Source organism: Alligator sinensis, unplaced genomic scaffold, assembly GCF_000455745.1.
Source record: "Alligator sinensis unplaced genomic scaffold, ASM45574v1 scaffold4_1, whole genome shotgun sequence".
In the NCBI taxonomy this organism is placed as follows: Eukaryota; Metazoa; Chordata; order Crocodylia; family Alligatoridae; genus Alligator; species Alligator sinensis.
The window spans coordinates 3,630,981-3,647,519 of NW_005841887.1; the positions used below are offsets into that span (position 1 = coordinate 3,630,981).

At 46.1% G+C, this 16,539-nt stretch overlaps 1 protein-coding gene across 1 annotated transcript in view; it reads right to left on the minus strand.

Moving 5' to 3' along the window:
* Window positions 1-6,907: 6,907 nt before the first annotated feature.
* LOC102371879 (TGF-beta receptor type-2-like) overlaps window positions 6,908-16,539 on the minus strand; it is a 55,046-nt gene continuing 45,414 nt past the window's right edge. The window contains 5 exon segments of the mRNA XM_014517025.2: window positions 6,908-7,699; window positions 7,702-7,774; window positions 11,274-11,401; window positions 14,526-14,667; window positions 15,487-16,301. Of these exon segments, the coding sequence (XP_014372511.1) occupies window positions 7,569-7,699; window positions 7,702-7,774; window positions 11,274-11,401; window positions 14,526-14,667; window positions 15,487-16,301 (1,289 nt within the window). The 3' untranslated portion in view covers window positions 6,908-7,568.

The window sequence follows — 16,539 nt, forward strand, 5'->3', positions numbered from 1 at the left end:
GAGGTGTGAAGACATACTTGCCAGATATGATCACCAACTTGTTTTTGTCTGATCCAAAAGATTTTATCTGAATTACATAACATGTTCTTTTAAGTAGGTCCTATTGCAAAAGCTGCCTAAGATTACAAACCATCTGATCTTCTCAAGAGCAGAAGCAGGTGCAGTGTTGTTGCCCCAGCGGCTTCACTATGGAGTGACATTATGAACCTTTCTTTCTGAATCCGTGCATCAAGCTCTGTTTTAATAACTGAGATACTTAGTACCCAGGTAGACACCCACCCACGCGCACGCAATTTTTGCTGCTTGTCTGTCCAGTAATTAACCTTCTGGGTGAAAACTGGAGAAGTGTTCAGAAGTTGTGCCTGGAATCAGTGTTAAGAATCAACTGGATCATGACGAGACCTGCTTTCCTTCAGAATGTGTGCATGCCGCGGAGGAACGGGGAATCGAGATAGAGACTACCTTCTTTCTTTCTTTTTTTTTTTAAGGATTTATAAAATTGGTTAGAAATGTAACCATGGAGACATTTTTTTCCTCTGAAGCATTTTAATATACTTGAAAGAAAATAGACTTGATTTGGAGAAGTAATTCAGACACTTTTCAGCTCCTAATTTTATTAAATCTTTCTGCAGTGACTATTTAAGATTTACACACATTGTAATTTAATGAGATTTGACCCTTTTTTTTCCCACCCCCCAAGGACTAAGGTTTTCAAATGGAACAGGAAATGTAACTGTGGTGTTCATTTCCTCATCTCTGTCCGTGTGACCATCTCGGAGGTGACGTCCCAGTGTTACATGCTGTCTGTTGGATTGGTCTCATCGGTCTCCTCTGTATAGTTGTCGAAACAAAGCAAAGCCGTTGAGTGTGAGCAGTGGACGTACGGACTCCGGTTTTGGTTTTCCATAAGTACGTGATAAAGGTTATTGTGCTGGAGACTGGGTATAAAATTAAAACACAATCAGATATCAGGAAACTGTATTCAGGTACAAACATCCTTCGTTTTTTATAAGTATTTTATTGAAGTCTAAGAATTGCTGGCAATTAAGAATAGTACTGATTATGGCTTTCGTTATTGTTGTTACTACAAGCTACCTTAATTTTCCAAGAGTGGTGCCTTACTCTGTTTTTTCTTCTGATGTAGTCTTCCAATCAGTGTATATAACATTATCTGTCACTTATGGCTGGATGCCTATTTCATCGTCATGGGAACTCATAACTGTGTGATCTGGTAAGAAGGTGTTTTCCAGTGAAGGGATCAGAATGTAAGAATGCATCAGAGGGTTTCCGTAACCATGTTAACTTTCCACAGAAATTGTAAATTGTGCAAAAAAGAAAAAAGAAAAAAAGTTTGGGTTCATGCACAACTATTTTGATTCTCTTGTACATTTTGCTGTGAAATGCACTGAGATCTCAATACGAGTCCATGTGTGAGAAGTGGGGGAAGAATAAAATACCAAAATGATGACCTTGTTTTGTCTACAGACCCATCTGTCTGAGCTCATCTGGGCTCTCAAACTGTCACGTCCAAGCACCACAACCCGCAGTAATAATCGTTTCCTTCTACAGAACGATACGTAATGTAAGCCCTGAGCAACGTCTCTCTACTTTCCTGTAATACACCCCTTTGCCTTCCTGCGAACTGTGGAATACTTTGCTTTTATTCTTAAGTTCATAACACAAGTACAATTAATGACTGAAGCTTGCTGATTGAGTTCCTTTTTCTGCCTTCGTGCATTTGAAAAATCGGTTTATAAATGCACACTGAGAGAGCCACCTTAAGATGCGATTTCAGCGAACCTGCTAGTATTTGATGCTTTCCTTTTTACTGTTTCCTCTCTGTGGACCGGCAGCCTCTGCTTATTGGATAAGGTAACTGCTGTCTCTGTGTATGTATCTTAAAGAAATTGCGTGCAACAGAGCTTAATTAATAACCTGCTTAATTAGAGATGAATGAAGTGCAGAGATGTGCCTTTAATCCTGTAAAAGCAAAGACATGTGAATACTGAAACATTTTCCTTTACCTGACTGCATTTTGTCCCAGGTACTGCACAGATGTGTTCAAATGCCGTGTGTTAAATATGGGTGAGCTGTCACTACTATGATACAACCTCTGCTACTACCAGGGCTCAGATAAGATTTGGAGTAATGGGGGTAGGAGAGACCTATGCAAAACTCATGAAATGTGGAGTCTCCCACCTTTTTGGCGGCATGTTCCCTTCTTCGGGTGGATTTGGGAGCTGTGCTGAAGGAGGGGAGGTTTCAGCTCCCCTCTGCTCCTCGTCCTCCCCAGAAGCTAACAAAAAGGGGTTGGAAGATGGTGGCGATATAGAGGGTCCTGCTGGCTGTGTAGCACTGCATTTTCTTTTCTTCTAGACCAGCATTTCTCAACCCGTGGGTCGAGACCCAAAAGTGGGTCGCAAGAATATATGAAAGGGTTGTGAACAAACTTTAAAAATGGATTCTCCTTTAAAGGAGAAAATCATTGGAAACTGAGGCTTTTCCCTTGGAAGCTGGCAGAGTTTCAGCCTGCAACAGGCTACTTGGGACCCCCCCATGTCCTACACACACTCCCCTGCCCCACACTGGGGGTCTGGGGCCTGGGGATGGGAGCACTGGGTTGAGACTGGCCATTGATGTTTACAAATGGGTCCTGGTACAAAAAATGTTGAGAACCACTGCTCTAGACCTCACCCCAGCCCACCGAGTTGGTGGTGAGAAAGATGATGACCTGAAGGCTAGTAAGCTGTCCCCTAACCCACAGACCTCAATAGAGGGCTCTTTTTGGGGACACCTCTAGATACTACTTACAATGCATTGGGTCTCTGGGTGGGGTCACCCTCCTGTCTCCCCGTTGGGGGTACTGGTGAGGACCCCCACTTCTGCAGCTGTAGTAGAGCTCACCACTGAGGTGGGGCTAGTGGGCTAGAGCTTCTTTTTGCAGGTGTGACCTGGCCATGGTGACTGCTGTTGTTCTACAGATGGGAGTAGCTGTCCCCTCAGTCCCTGCATGGGTCATGTGAACAGCAGTAAATGTCTGCTTGCAAGTCTGAGGGATGGCAGCTTGCACATTTACCAAACTGCAGCAATGGCACGTGGTGTCTGCTGTGAAGGAGGGGAAGGCCTGCCTGGTCCTGTAGCACCTTCTGATGAATGCTGTATTCCTTGTGTTCTCCAGGACCCAGCCTTTAAGTGGCGGTGATCTCCCTCATATAAGCTGGGGCACCCAGTGTTTGGCAGGGTCCATTGGGCCCTGCCCTACTTCGAAGGGCAAATCAGTAAAATCTTGCCCTACTTCGAATGGGAAATCAGTAAAATTTTGTTGTGAATGATGCAAAAAATTCAGAGCTGCTTATTATAAAGTGTATCTTTGCCAGCTGAGGCAACCGGTGGTCTTGCTCACAATCCAACAGCAACAGCTCCTGGCACACTGTCATCACAGCAGATGGCTAAGTAACTCTTTCTAAAGTGCCCTTGGCTTATAAGCAAGTACAGATTAAGTGACAGCCTTCTCTCTAAAGTTTTGGATTTAGAGCCATAGCTGGACAGCTCTTCATCAAGAAGGTAAGTGCAAGGAGACATTTTTATACCTTAATCGTATTTATTTTCAGGGCTGTATTAGTTTGCTTTCCCTCCACCTGGTATTCTCAATAAAGCTGCCACTAATATTGATAGCAAACCAAATGAAATGCTATGCTCACTTAAGGAGCACTCTCCTTAAATAGGAAAGAAAAGACTTCTTGACCGTGATGGTGGTGATGAAAAGACCGTGTAGAAATCTGGTGGCCACCAGAGCTGGAAAAGACTTAAAGTTAGTCTTCACCAGCTGGTTGGTTGCTTTTGGATGAGTAAAGAAGGTAATGGAAATTGTCAAAAATGGGCAGAATTCTTTCAATTGAATACTGCATTGCAATTGTTTGAAATGTGTGCGGCTGAAGATTCCCAGTCACTTTGAAGGACATCATTTTAGGCTTGCGTTGTTTAAGACCAGATAACCTCTGTGTCAAAAGCATGGGTGGGGTGGAGACGGGGATGGGACTGTGTTCATTCATAACTTGATCCATAGTTCTGAAGTTTGTTGGTGCTTTGGGAGCACAGCCAAATGCTATATTTTGGCCTCTACTCTTTCCTTACTGTATTGGAATAAAGTTGGCACCGTTTTAATCAACGGGGAAGATCAGGTTTCTGGTGTGTTATTTATTTTCACAAGTCAATGCTGTTTTCCTTGTGTGTTTAAACATTTCATGAAAAAATGGGAGCAATCATTTTTGCAACAAAAGCAGATATTTCAGTATTACTAAAATATGTGGGTTTGTTTCTTAAACTACTGCTAGAAAATGAGAACATAAATAGAAAGCGACTCTCTTGGAACTTTAGACGGTGAGAATATCAAACGCACAGTCCTCTTTGATGAACTGATTGATTGGTAGTGCAGATGTATTAGATAATTGGGCAATGAGATTTCTCCTACAGAAACGCAAAGCACAGAAATATATAGTTTGTCTTTGACAGTTTTGCCCCATCCTAAGACCCGTGCCCTCCCCAAGTGCTATTCTGATCCCCTTCCCTTGTCTCAGCTGCTGCTCCGCTTTCTGCTCCCTGTGCCATCTCCCACATGCCTCACACATGGGCTGCTTGTGCCACTTGTGGCCCTTGTGCCCGCAGGTTGGCCACCTCTAGTCTGTGCAACAGGGTTTAAAATAGTCTTGGGTAATGAGGCACAGGGGTGGTGCTGAAACGCACTGATCTTAAACTTGTCTTAAACCTGGTATCTTTAAAGGAAACAGCACGTGCAAGTAAAAGTTTTAGAAGAGCTGACATTTCTCAGTGCCCGGATAGGGATTCAGGAGCTTAAATATGCAGCTTTGTTTTGAGAGCTGCCAGCCAGCCACAGGACCCCAGGTTCAGGTTCAGTGCAAGCGCTGAGTGTTCAGCTCAGAGTCCTGCCTGGATCCCTGATGTCAAAGCAGCTCATCTTGGAAACTATCTCATTCTTAACTCCCTTTCGATGTTTGCATGTCACACGCATCACGGGGCTCTAGCTTTCAGCCGTGAAAAAGATGCTTCTTGGCATCATCCTCATAAGCCACGTGTCTGGGCCCTGCAGACTGAGCCTGCTTCCTTAGCTAGAGAGTTAGGTCTTTCACCCTTGGATTTGAGAGGCAAGCTTTACATATGGTCTGAACACGCTGCTTGTAAAAATGTACAACTTAAGCTTGTAAGATGCCAGGATGCTCTCAGAAGCTGCTTAAGCTTTTACTGGTTCTGTACGGTCCATGGCTTGATTCAGCAGACTATTAATTGTAAACTCAGTGCTGCACAGTGTGATGCAGGAATTATCCCACTATTTTTTCACAAAGGCAGCTCACAAGGAGATACAAGAACACATATTAACTACCGGGAGCCCCTTCATATTGCTGTTGCAGTTTCACATCTTCCTTCCTGCATATGCCTTGTATAAGGCCATTTTGTTCTCTTCCTGTGCAGTGGGAGCTAGTGGCAAAATGGGGATGTTAGGTTGAAGGGAATGCGTGCTACAAGACGGTGGCCCAAGTGCAGGGAGAAGCTTGAAGAATGGCTCAAAATCACAAGTCGCCAGCAGCAGACTGCTGCCCTAGGTCATCTGATGAGGCAGCTGAGAATACTATGGGGCTACAGATGGTGAGGACATAGGAGCCTGCCAGTGTATCTAGCAAATGTTTTTTTGGTAAAGACTTTCCCTAAAATTTAATGTCACTCGCTCACTCTCCTTTGCCTTGTAAGAACAGAGAGGAGAGAGAACTTTATTCTGTCCTTTTTCTGCTCCCTCATTTTGTGCGGTGTGTAGAAACTGCTTGTCCTCAGCTTGCAAGAGAAGAGCTGGGGCTCTTGTCGCTGTGGAAATCCAGAGCAGCGACGCTCTGCGCAGAATCTTTCCCAGCCTTTATCTTGGAGCCTGTGGACTTTGCACCTGTTGTCCTGCCCTTCCCCATACCCGTACAGTGGATCTCTACAGCTGCAATGTGGCCCTTGCACAGCTACCTCTTCTAAAACCCCTGGGGAGATGACCGTGTCCTAAGAACCTTCTGGGTCAGACCAAAGATCCATCTAGCCCAGTCTTTTGCTGTGGCAAGTAGTGGATGCTTTAGAGGAATAGTGTTAGTAATTGGGCATCCCTCCTATGTCGGGTATGCCCTTAACTATTGTTCAGTGTTCACTGAACAATAGTGTTCAGTGGCTCATGATAAACCAATCCTCCGTGAATCAGGCTAATCCCTCTTTAGGGCCTGGTTTACTGTTGGTTCTTTACACTGTCCTGTGACCGTGAGTTCCATACGTTACTTAAGTAAACAGGCTCCCTTTTGCAGCAAAACCACAGCGCTCTCACTGCTGTGACAGCAAGGTGTCCCAAAGTGGGAATGACTGGCTATGGATGGCCAGAGAAAACAGCAAGAGGCTTTCCAATAGCAAGGAGCCTGACAAAGTACTGCTATAGTTGGAAATAGCAGCCCAGCCCGCAACTGGTCTTTGCCACTTGAGCCTAAGAATCACTAAAGATGGGTGTGGACAAGGTCCCTGAGATGAGCTAGACCACTGCCCTGCCCACAGTACTCCTAAACTGCAGGTACAGTCGTGCACCAAGGGTTCCCAAAGTGCAGCCTGTGAGACGCTTGAGTGCAGCCTGCAATAGGGCTGCTTAAGGGTGGCCATCAATGTTGTATCTACTGTGTGTAAACATCTTCAATGTCCTCCCTTTATTAGGCAGCTCCCAGTGCTCTGTCCCACCCATTAAGTATCTCCCAATGGCAAACCTCTGGTATCCCCGGACTTGGGAGACAGCTGGGAGTTGGACTGTGACTGGAACAGGCTTAGCAGGGTGTTCTGCACACGTGGTACTCAGTGAGCTACACTCCCTGCACGGGTCCCTTTTGTCATTTTATCTGAGTGGTTTTACATTTGTTTTGCAGCCAGAATGGTCACGTGTTCCCAAGCACTACATGTTGGGAAGCAAAGACAGATCATGATGTTGCCAAATGACTTCTCCAGTGCCTTATTACAATACCTGAGGGTTGACTTGTCTGTGGTTGGTATCATCGAAGCTGGGGCTGGTGTGAATGAGCTTCTGCCTTGCATCTTGCGTAGTCCCTGAGAGATCCTGAGGCTGGAGAGAGCTGCCTTGTGAGAACTGATGCAAATCTGTGGCCACCAGTGGCTGGAAAGCCGGGGGGAAGTCTCTGTGACTCCAAAAGGAGCATGGAAAGAGTTAAAGCTCAAAGCTGAGAGCCCAAAGGAAGTCGTGGGATTCAGGTACTTATTAATAAAGAGTTAAACATTTTTAAAAATAGTAAAGAAAACATCTTACATTATTATACACTCAAGTACAAAATATATTCATATACAAGGTTGCACTTCAGCCAAAGTATAGAGCCCACAGCACTTTGCGTTGTGCCCCTGTGGTGAATGGTCTCATAAATAAGTTACATCTCGGCTCTTAGTTCATTTTAAGAAAATGAACTCTGGCCTTTTATGAAAGAGCCATGTGATTGCCTTTTATCCTCCTGTTCATTTTGGTAGAAGGCCTCTCTCTGTCACTGGCTGTTTCTGTTCTCGTCACTGGCTTGGTGTTCGCTGCTGGGGCAAACTGTTTTGCCAGCCTCGTTGTCCATGTTGTTGTTGAGGATGTCATCGCAGTCCATCTGCGCCATCAAGTTGAACCTACACAGTGGGCAGTGAGCCGAGCCTCGGGGTCGTGATCCCAGCACTCTGTGATGGTGTCGCACAGAAAGTGCATTCCCTGAAGTGAGAGGATCTGGGGTTAGGTTTGCAAGAGGCAGAGGAAGCGAGAAGCAGAGGTATTGGAAATGTGAACAAGGACGTTGGAGGAATGTGCTGTTTCTGTGATGAATTGCCTCAAGCATGTTTCCAACATTAAGTATGGAGGAAACGGAGGTATCCAAGGTATCTCGCAGTAGGAGAACTTGGGCTCCGTGATAGTGTACTTAAGATGTCTTGGTCATGGCTCCAGAGGCAGGAGCTGAATTCTTGCCACAAGCATCCAAGACGCTTGATGGGACTGCACCTATTCAACCCAGCAAGAGGAGTTGGCTAGAGATGACCAGGCACATCACTCCCTAATGTGGTGTCGGCTATGGGTACAGGTGTACCCTAACCAAGCTAGCCCAAGGGACTGCTGGGCTCTCGAACTTTTTTTTTTCCCCTTCATGTGATGACTGATGGTATAAGCTGATCATTTTAATGATTGAGGGTGCAGTAGCTATGGGAGCCTCCGCTGTCATCAGGCTGTCCATATCTAGCACAGCAAAACTGTCCTTGACTCAAAAGTTTATGACCCCAAGGGTGGGATTTTCAAAGGAACTTGGGTGATTTAGGCACTCCAACCTACTCTGCTTGGGGCATCCCAAAGGAGAGTGGACAAGGCAAACAAAGGTGAGAAGGGGAAGCGGAGGCCTGGAGCGCCTTGCCCGAGACCACAAAGAGCTGAGGAGAGCCCAAGACACTTGACTCCCAGCCCGCCACCCACTCCCAGCGCCCCTTTGCCAGCTTTGCCAGATAACTGTTCATCTTCTGTAAGCACTCTCCATTTGTAAACCTGTGTGTTGTGCCCTGATTCCTCTGTCAATAAATTATCCTGGAGTTGATACACGAGGGAAATTTGTTTTTTCTCGCCCTGATGTAACATCAGTTTGTAGCCAGGATTTTATGCTTCTCAGTGTGCTCCAGAACACATCCAAGTCTCTTGAGTACAATGGCCAAACTCAGTGAACCTTTATTTATGTATTTATTTATTTATATTATTTTTCTTTCTGCAGGTGGACATTTTTAGTCTCATTTCAAAGCACTATAGGAGAGAGATCTATATACAGGAGAACCCTCGCCATTCTCGGGGGATACGTTCTTGTATCCCCTGTGAATGGCGAAATCTGCAAATAAGGCACTGCGTTCGTGAACTCGGTGCCCCCGGCGGCTGGGGCAGGCGCCCAGCGGCAGCAAGCACAGAGCTCCCAAGGAGCTCCTGTAAGTGTATAAAGTGTGTTTAAAATGCGGGTTCGGCATTCGCGAATATTTGCAACTGCAAATGCTGAACCTGCGAATAGCGAGGGTTTTCTGTATCTATATAGCTTACATACATCTCCCATAGTGCTTTGAAATGAGACTAAAATTTCCACCTGCAGAAAGAAAACACACACACACACACACACACACACACACACACACACACACACACACACACGCGCGAACGATGCATCTCCTATAGTGCTTTGAAATGAAACTAAAATGTTAATCTGCAGAAAGGAAATGGTGGCTTTCAGCTGTTAATTTTGTTCGAACTAATAACTGCACAGAGGCTGTTCCACCTTCCTTTCACCCAGCAGTGCTATTGTGGCTGGTGTTTTGCATCGTTATGGCGAGATTTAGCAACAAGTACTGTTGGAAGAAGAAAGAACTTGTTTTGAATAAAGTCTTTCACGAGTTCTCGGAGGCTTTGTGTATTCTGTTCACCTGCAATTAAAATGATGCACACAATCTCATGGACACAAATGATAAGGGACTTTCTAGTGCTCTCATGTCGGCCTCGCCTGTCCTCTTATTTTTCAGAAGTCTCTCCGGGGTGGGGGGAGAGGGGTTCATTTGACTAAGAAACCTGGAGGGAAGAGTAGGACAAATCTGATGTTTTGAATTGGCGGAGGACAACCTTTTTGGCAGGCATGCCACAAATTAGCCCCACACCCTCCTCTAGCACCACTCTCTGATCCTCTTCCTCTGCCTGATCGCTTTCTCCTCCTTGCTTTGTGCTCCCTACCTGATCTGCTTTGTGTCCCACTTCCTCCCCTCCCGCCTGCTGTGCTGCCCGTCTCCCCGGTGGTCAGACTTACCCAAAGAGCCTGGTCTGCCTATGTCCTTAGACCAACACGGCTACAACCTTACACCCCTGTGCTCTGCCACGTGGAGGCTGCCCGTGGTACCTGTGCCACTGGCTGGCCACCCCGTTTCAAATAATGAATTGATCTCCAGGCCCTCTGCCACTATTTGCCTGTGAGAAGGCAGGTATGTCATTCCCATTAAGATGAACAACTTGTGTCAGTTCTTCAGCAGCAAATTAAACCTCTGAGGAGGAAGGTGTGGGGTGATGGGAAGAAGGGAGCTGTCAAATGAAAAGATGTGTTCTGGTTTTCTCCCAGCAGGTGGTGCTGTCCTACATTGCATTTTGGGAATCGTAGCTCTACAATGTCAGGAGGATAACCACGATTCAAAACCTTGGAAAAAATGGTCTAGGCTCAGAGCTGAGCCTTCAGAGTCTGGTTTTCGATAGTCCCAAGTAAGCGTGCATTTTGCATCCACCAAGGCAATTTTGAAAAACCCACCCAGGATCTTTATAGCTGCCTTCATTCCCAGAGCATGTGGATGGGGACTTGGGCCTGTGCGGTGGGAGCTTAGTGCTTCAAACATACTGCATGGCTTTTGGGGAAAAATGTGCTGCTGGGACTGACTGGTTTTGGTGCATACCTTGCTTTGTTTTAACAGAGAATAATTTGTTACGGCTGAGGTCTTCAGCTCAACCATTCTAGGTTGCACTTTCTGCAAAAAGTATTAATTTTCTAGCATCCTCTAAGTGTAAGCATAGCATCTGGTTTATCAAAGGCTTCCCGGAAGTCTGCCTCATTTCCCTCTCTCTGCTTACCATACATTTTTCTGTACAAGATTTTACTTTAAAGAACTACTTCCCTCTTCATCTCTCCTTGCACTTGTAAATGCAAAAGTCCTTTTTGCTATATAAGGAACCTGTAGCACCATGGCTTGGAGATTACAGTCTTATCTTTGGAACATTGGCTAGCAATTGCAAAGATTATTATCTGTGCAAAACCTAATGCAGCTCACTTCCCTGCCCCATCCTGTTTTGCCAGGCGTGTGAAGTGCCTATAGAACATGTGTGCCCTAGCTTACAATAACGTTATCTATTTGGTACACTCACTCACTGCAGATATTACCTATGGAGAAAACTGTGGGCCTAGTGAGGTTTGAGTGCTTTATCCTAGATCAGCTAGTTTACTCCAGATTTGGGAGCAGAACCCAAGAAAGGCAGTCGGGACACCTGGGTCCTAACAGTTTATAGAAGTGCAGTAACCAGTCTCTCTCTGACTTGGATAACTAAGATAACCAATGCATTGCCAACATCATTCAAGGGCAGCCATGTCCATTGCAAATCAGGTGTATGAATAACTATTGTAGGTTATGATAGCCTTGTGGGGTTTTTTGGGGTTTTTTTAATTTACCTGATGCACCAGCCAGTTGCTAGGTATTTCTGGGCGTCCCCTGCCATGCAGCACAATGTCTCTCATGGTATCCACGCAGGGTTGCTCCTGGACTTTTGACCCAAAAGGCAGCTCGTAACTCTTTACCTCTAGAAGAAAGTGAAACAGGACCACAGCATTACTGGATGTCATTTATGGATTCACGGTAGGCCCGTGTTTGCTGCTCTGGCTGATTATGCTCACTGTTAAACCACAGTACGTGACTTATGTAGACTGATAAAAAATCCAGAACCACAGAGATGAATGCCCCGGCGGTTTCTAGGCGTTAGAAGCAAGGTTTATGTATTTTTGTAGAAATCAAGGCCCAGAAAGGGGCATTAGATATAATCTGTATATCACAAATCCAAAGGTGTTGCTGGTTGTTAGCCCATGTACACTGCGAAAACTGGAATGCACATCACAAGCGGAGAAGAGGAGAGACAAGGTGACACTACTGCCAAAGGCCCATTGTAATGGCAGGCCACAGATTTAGATAAGAGAAGCTCAGAAGATTAGAGCAGACTAATCATGTTGCAGCTGGATGTGAAAGGAGCCAAATCTGGTGAGTGATATGGCCCTGAGCAGGGTCAGACAGGGCCTTTTCAGGGATTTCTTTGTACCACATGAGAGCATGGGCCCACTTCCCACAGTGTTTCTCCTCCAGCCGTGGATAGTATCTGAGGCTGCTGGGGAAGCTTTTGGGGTGGCAGGGGAAGAACATAGGGCCAGAAGGAATTACCTGCTTCACCAAGTCCACTCCCCTGCTATCACGGGTAACCATGCTGTCAGGGGGGGATCCTCCCTGATGCCTATAGCCATGGGGCTGAAGTCCTGAACATCGAAGCCTAATTGTAATTTACTATCTAAATATTGAGCTGGAAGTGCCATGAGCAGTTTAAGATCAGGTCCATCTCCACTACAGCTTGGAAAATAAATAAATAAATAAAGTGAAAGCACTGATCTGGAAATTGTGACACCCCTTACCCCCCGGCAGTCTCTGCTGTACATGCATCTGGACCTGCAAGTGAGAAGTTCATGGAGGACGGAGACTATCTTTTTAAAAATCTGTAGATGTTTCATAATCTTTCTGCTGAGGCTTTTTTGGTTTTGTCTTCCAACCTTGCTGCCTCCCCATTAGAGCATGACTTCATCGCAGTGTCGATGTACAGGTACAGAGGGTGACATCAGGCTCTCCGTTGAACGTCTGAGAACAGGAGATGTTCTTCCTGGAGACCCCAGAGCTGTAGAAATAACTCCCTCTTAGGGACATAGGGGAGCTGAGGGCACTTTCTTCCACAGTAGGGGTGAAAGGCGCTCCTCTGTCTAACTCAGCCTTTGGGTACGTCTATACTGCAGGCTCCTGTGCAGTGTAAAGATACCAACCTAGCTGTAAACGAGCCAGCTTCAATACTGGAATTTGTCTAGCCATGGAAACACGGAGGTCTGTAGGAGCCAGTTTATACGGCTGAAAAATATCAATACCGTATAGCCTGTGCTGAGCCCTGGGCAGACTGTGACCATCTTGCTTTCCAAGTCTAAGATAGCTTGGGCTTCTTTACACTGCACAAGTGGGGAATTTGTCACAAAGAGCTGCAGATACAGACAGTGTTTTCTGTGTCTGAAATGGTGATTCAAGGGTTTTCTTTTTTAATCTTGTAGGTGTCAAACTATTAGAAGCATCATGATTCATGCCACACCCTGGGTTGATATAGGGATTTCTGAAGCAGAACTCCTGAAAGCAGAAGGTAGGATGCCATTGCTCCACCATAGATTATGGCAATGCCCCCATTTTAACATTTCATCTGCTCTGCTTCAGGAGCCTTCCTGCTCCCAGATGTAGAGGTGGGACGTGGGGAAGGGAAGCAAAATTGTAGGGATGTGAGACTGGGCAGCAGACTAAGAGATGTGAGAGGATGAAGGTGAATAGGGAGATGTAGATGCAGGTGTTGGGGAAGAAAGAAAAATGAGTCTGAAGAAAACTGGAGAAAGGTAGGAAGGAAAAAGATGGGTAAGCGGAGAAAAAGAGGAGGAAACTTGTGAGATGCAATCACGTGTCTCGGAGAGAAAGTCAGATGCCAGGACATGACAACAAAATAGAGTCAATGGGTGTAACTACAGGATGCCAGAGGTAGTGAGATGCCTGTGGGTGGGTGGGAGGTCCATGGAGGTCAGTGATGTTGCCTAAGGGGCAGGGGAACCTCCTTTGGTTCTTAATAGTTTGGGGGGTTTTGCTTCATTAATGCTGGATGTGGGAAGCTTGTGGGTGTGTTAACATGCCCAGCTGATGGGAAGCATGCATGTGCAGTGCCTCTGTGCAGTTTGGTGGCTTTGATCCATGCTTGATTACTCTCCATTAAAATAACTCATCTCTGGTGAGTTATGGTTACCACCAAGTTGAGCTTTCCTGTATTTCCCCACACACACAATTCTACCTTCTGTAATATTTCTGAAATTAAGAGAGCTTTGCTGTGTGTGTCAAACCTCCATGAATGGGGGGAGAGGAGCAAACTTCTGGCAGGTCATCCGATTTTTCCAGCCTAAATCATGGCATATTTTAGGAGGACTTGGAGAGCACCAGGAGTGTGTTTCTGCACAGCTCCACTCTTGGCACCCATTTTCTTTAGCTGGTTGTAGCTGTCCAAAGATGTGGGATAAAATCCTGGGCCCATAGAAATCAAGTGGAGAAACTCCCCAAAGCTTTTCTTGACTTTAATGGGGCCAGGGTTTCACCTGCCAGCTCTTTATTTTTCAGGTACATTTTTTTTCTCTGTTGCACCTTTCCTCCCTGCTTTGTCCTGTTGCATCAGCAGATAACGCCAACAGCTGAGACAACCGCCTACAAATGGGGGGGATCTAAAGCAGAAATTCTCCTCTTCCATCTGTGTTCATCCTGCACTCCTGCCTCTGAAGCACTTTCCACAGCAGGTATGTAGCAAGCAGGACAAGCTTAGCAGACACACTTACACTAGAAATGGTGTGGAATCCAGATTCTCTTAGGCTCCGTGTCTATCGGAAGATGCTGTGCATCCGATATTAAGCCCAAGGTAAAATGAACAGAAACCTTCTACCCAGGGAAAACGTAGCAGACTGATTATTGCTTAGTGGGGTGGAGGGAGGGGAAGAGCATAAAAGTTGCAGGTCTGAAGGTAGCGCATTGTTCAAGAAGGCATGCGCTTCCTTTCCTTGGTTCTGAACAAAAGCAAGTTATTTGGGGCTCTGCTGCAGTTTTCCTACCTCCTACCACCTCGCACCTGGAGGCCATTTCCCACAAAACCAAGGCCATCGAGTAGACATCCATTTGTTTGAAGGACTCCAAATCTTCTAGATTCACTCTGGACTCTAGAACTTCTGGAGCCATGTACCTGGCAGTGCCAACCTGGCCAGGAAAAGAAGAGATGTTAGCAAATGTATCGGAGACCAGCAGCTATCTATGTGGGGAATACTTTTTTTAAAAGGTGGCAGTGATCGTGGGCTCTTCATGGCCTGTTTGGCAGTGAATTTTGTTCCAGGTCAGACTGCCACAACCTGCCAACCAGAAGATGCAAGATGGTTTCACACACTCCTAACCCCTCCTGCCTGGCTTTCTCAGGAGCAGCCCCAGAGAGCACTGTAACCAAATCCCATCTGCCCAGTGACTTGCTCTATGTCTGGCTTCAAACTGTAGTCTCTTGGGTGTCGCTCCATTAACATCTCTTTCAGAAAAGCTAAAACAAGCAGTTTATTTGCTTTATCAACAGCATTAAATGTCCTACAGGCTGCAAGGTCTAAACTCACTTGTTGGAAAGGAATGTGGATTTGACTCTGCACTGGGCTAAAGTCTGTCCATTTTAAGATAGCATCATGGTTCACAGGTGTGCCTAATTACACTGCTTTCCAGTGCTGACTATAGCTTGTATCAAATCGGCCAGTCTGGTCTGTTAGATTTCAGCATTGAAGTCTGACTTGTGCCTTGGCAAATTTATAATATTAGCCCCCTGCGATATTCTCGCTTACACGGACTGTGGTTTCCATCACAGTCTCCTTGCACTTGACAGTGTTCAGTGCTCAGTGCAAGCTATTATTTCCAAAGCCTTTCTGAGTTAGCCCACAGGTGCCTGAGGCATACAGATGGGTGCAGCCATTATATTATTTTATTTCTATTGCACTGCATTGTGTTTCTAAAACGTCAAGCAAGGTTTTTGCAGGACCTGCTCACCTGTCCACTGTTGGCAAAGTCATCTGCTGTTAAGGAAGGGTCGAGTCGGAGGGCGATGCCAAAATCGCAGAGCACGCATTCGCATTCGTTCTTAACCAGGATGTTGGTGCTTTTGATATCCCGGTGGGCAATGGGGATCTTTGGCCTGCCACACGCAGTGTAGTCACTGTGTAGATGAGCCACACCGTTCACAAGGGAGCCTGCCATCTTTTGTAAGTCCATCCAGCTCAGTATGTGCCGGGACAGGTAGTCCTTCAGGTTCCCTCTACTATGGTAAGCAGTGATGAGCCAGTACTCCTTGCGCGGGCCAGACCCTCTGTCCTCTGCCGTGAGGAACTGAAGGACACTTTCGTGCTTGAGGCTGGTGTCTGTGAAAATCTGGCTCTCATTTTTCCAGGAAGAATATTCCTCGCAAGGGAAAATCTTAACAGCCACTGTCTCGTATTGCCCTGAGCTGGCATGATTCAACTTGGCCCTCCAGACCTCTGCAAACTGGCCTTTCCCCACCATCTCGTCCAACTCGATGGGGAGCAGCTCAGTGTTGTGGTTGATGCTGTTGGCGCAGGTTGAGCTCATGTGGGAGTGATTGTCGTCTATCATCACCGACAACTTCTCATCGTGCTCGGCAGCTTTCCCTGACTCGGGCAAGGCCCGGTGTTGTGTGTGCTTCTGGCTCCAGTCCTTGGCTCTCTTTCTCTGCTTTTGGGTGCGGCAGAGGTAAAATATAACTGTTATCATGACAGCCACTAGCAGAGGAGGGAGCAGGCTTATTGCAGCCACGGGGATGACCTCCTCGCTCTGTTGCATGGAATATCCTGCGGGAAGGAAAACAAATGTGAATGTGCTTTTGCAAGATGTCAGCAATGTCCATTTTGGATACTGTGTGGGTGGAGAAATGTGAGGGAGTTAACAGCAGAGAGTGGTTTCCAGGGGCATGATGCACGAGGCATGTCACTGTCCTCTGAACATCCAGAAGTATGAGATGGTTTGAGGTATGCTCCATGTTTGTTTTAGGCATTCCAGTTTAGCTAGCATAATAGAGCGAAGGTTCAA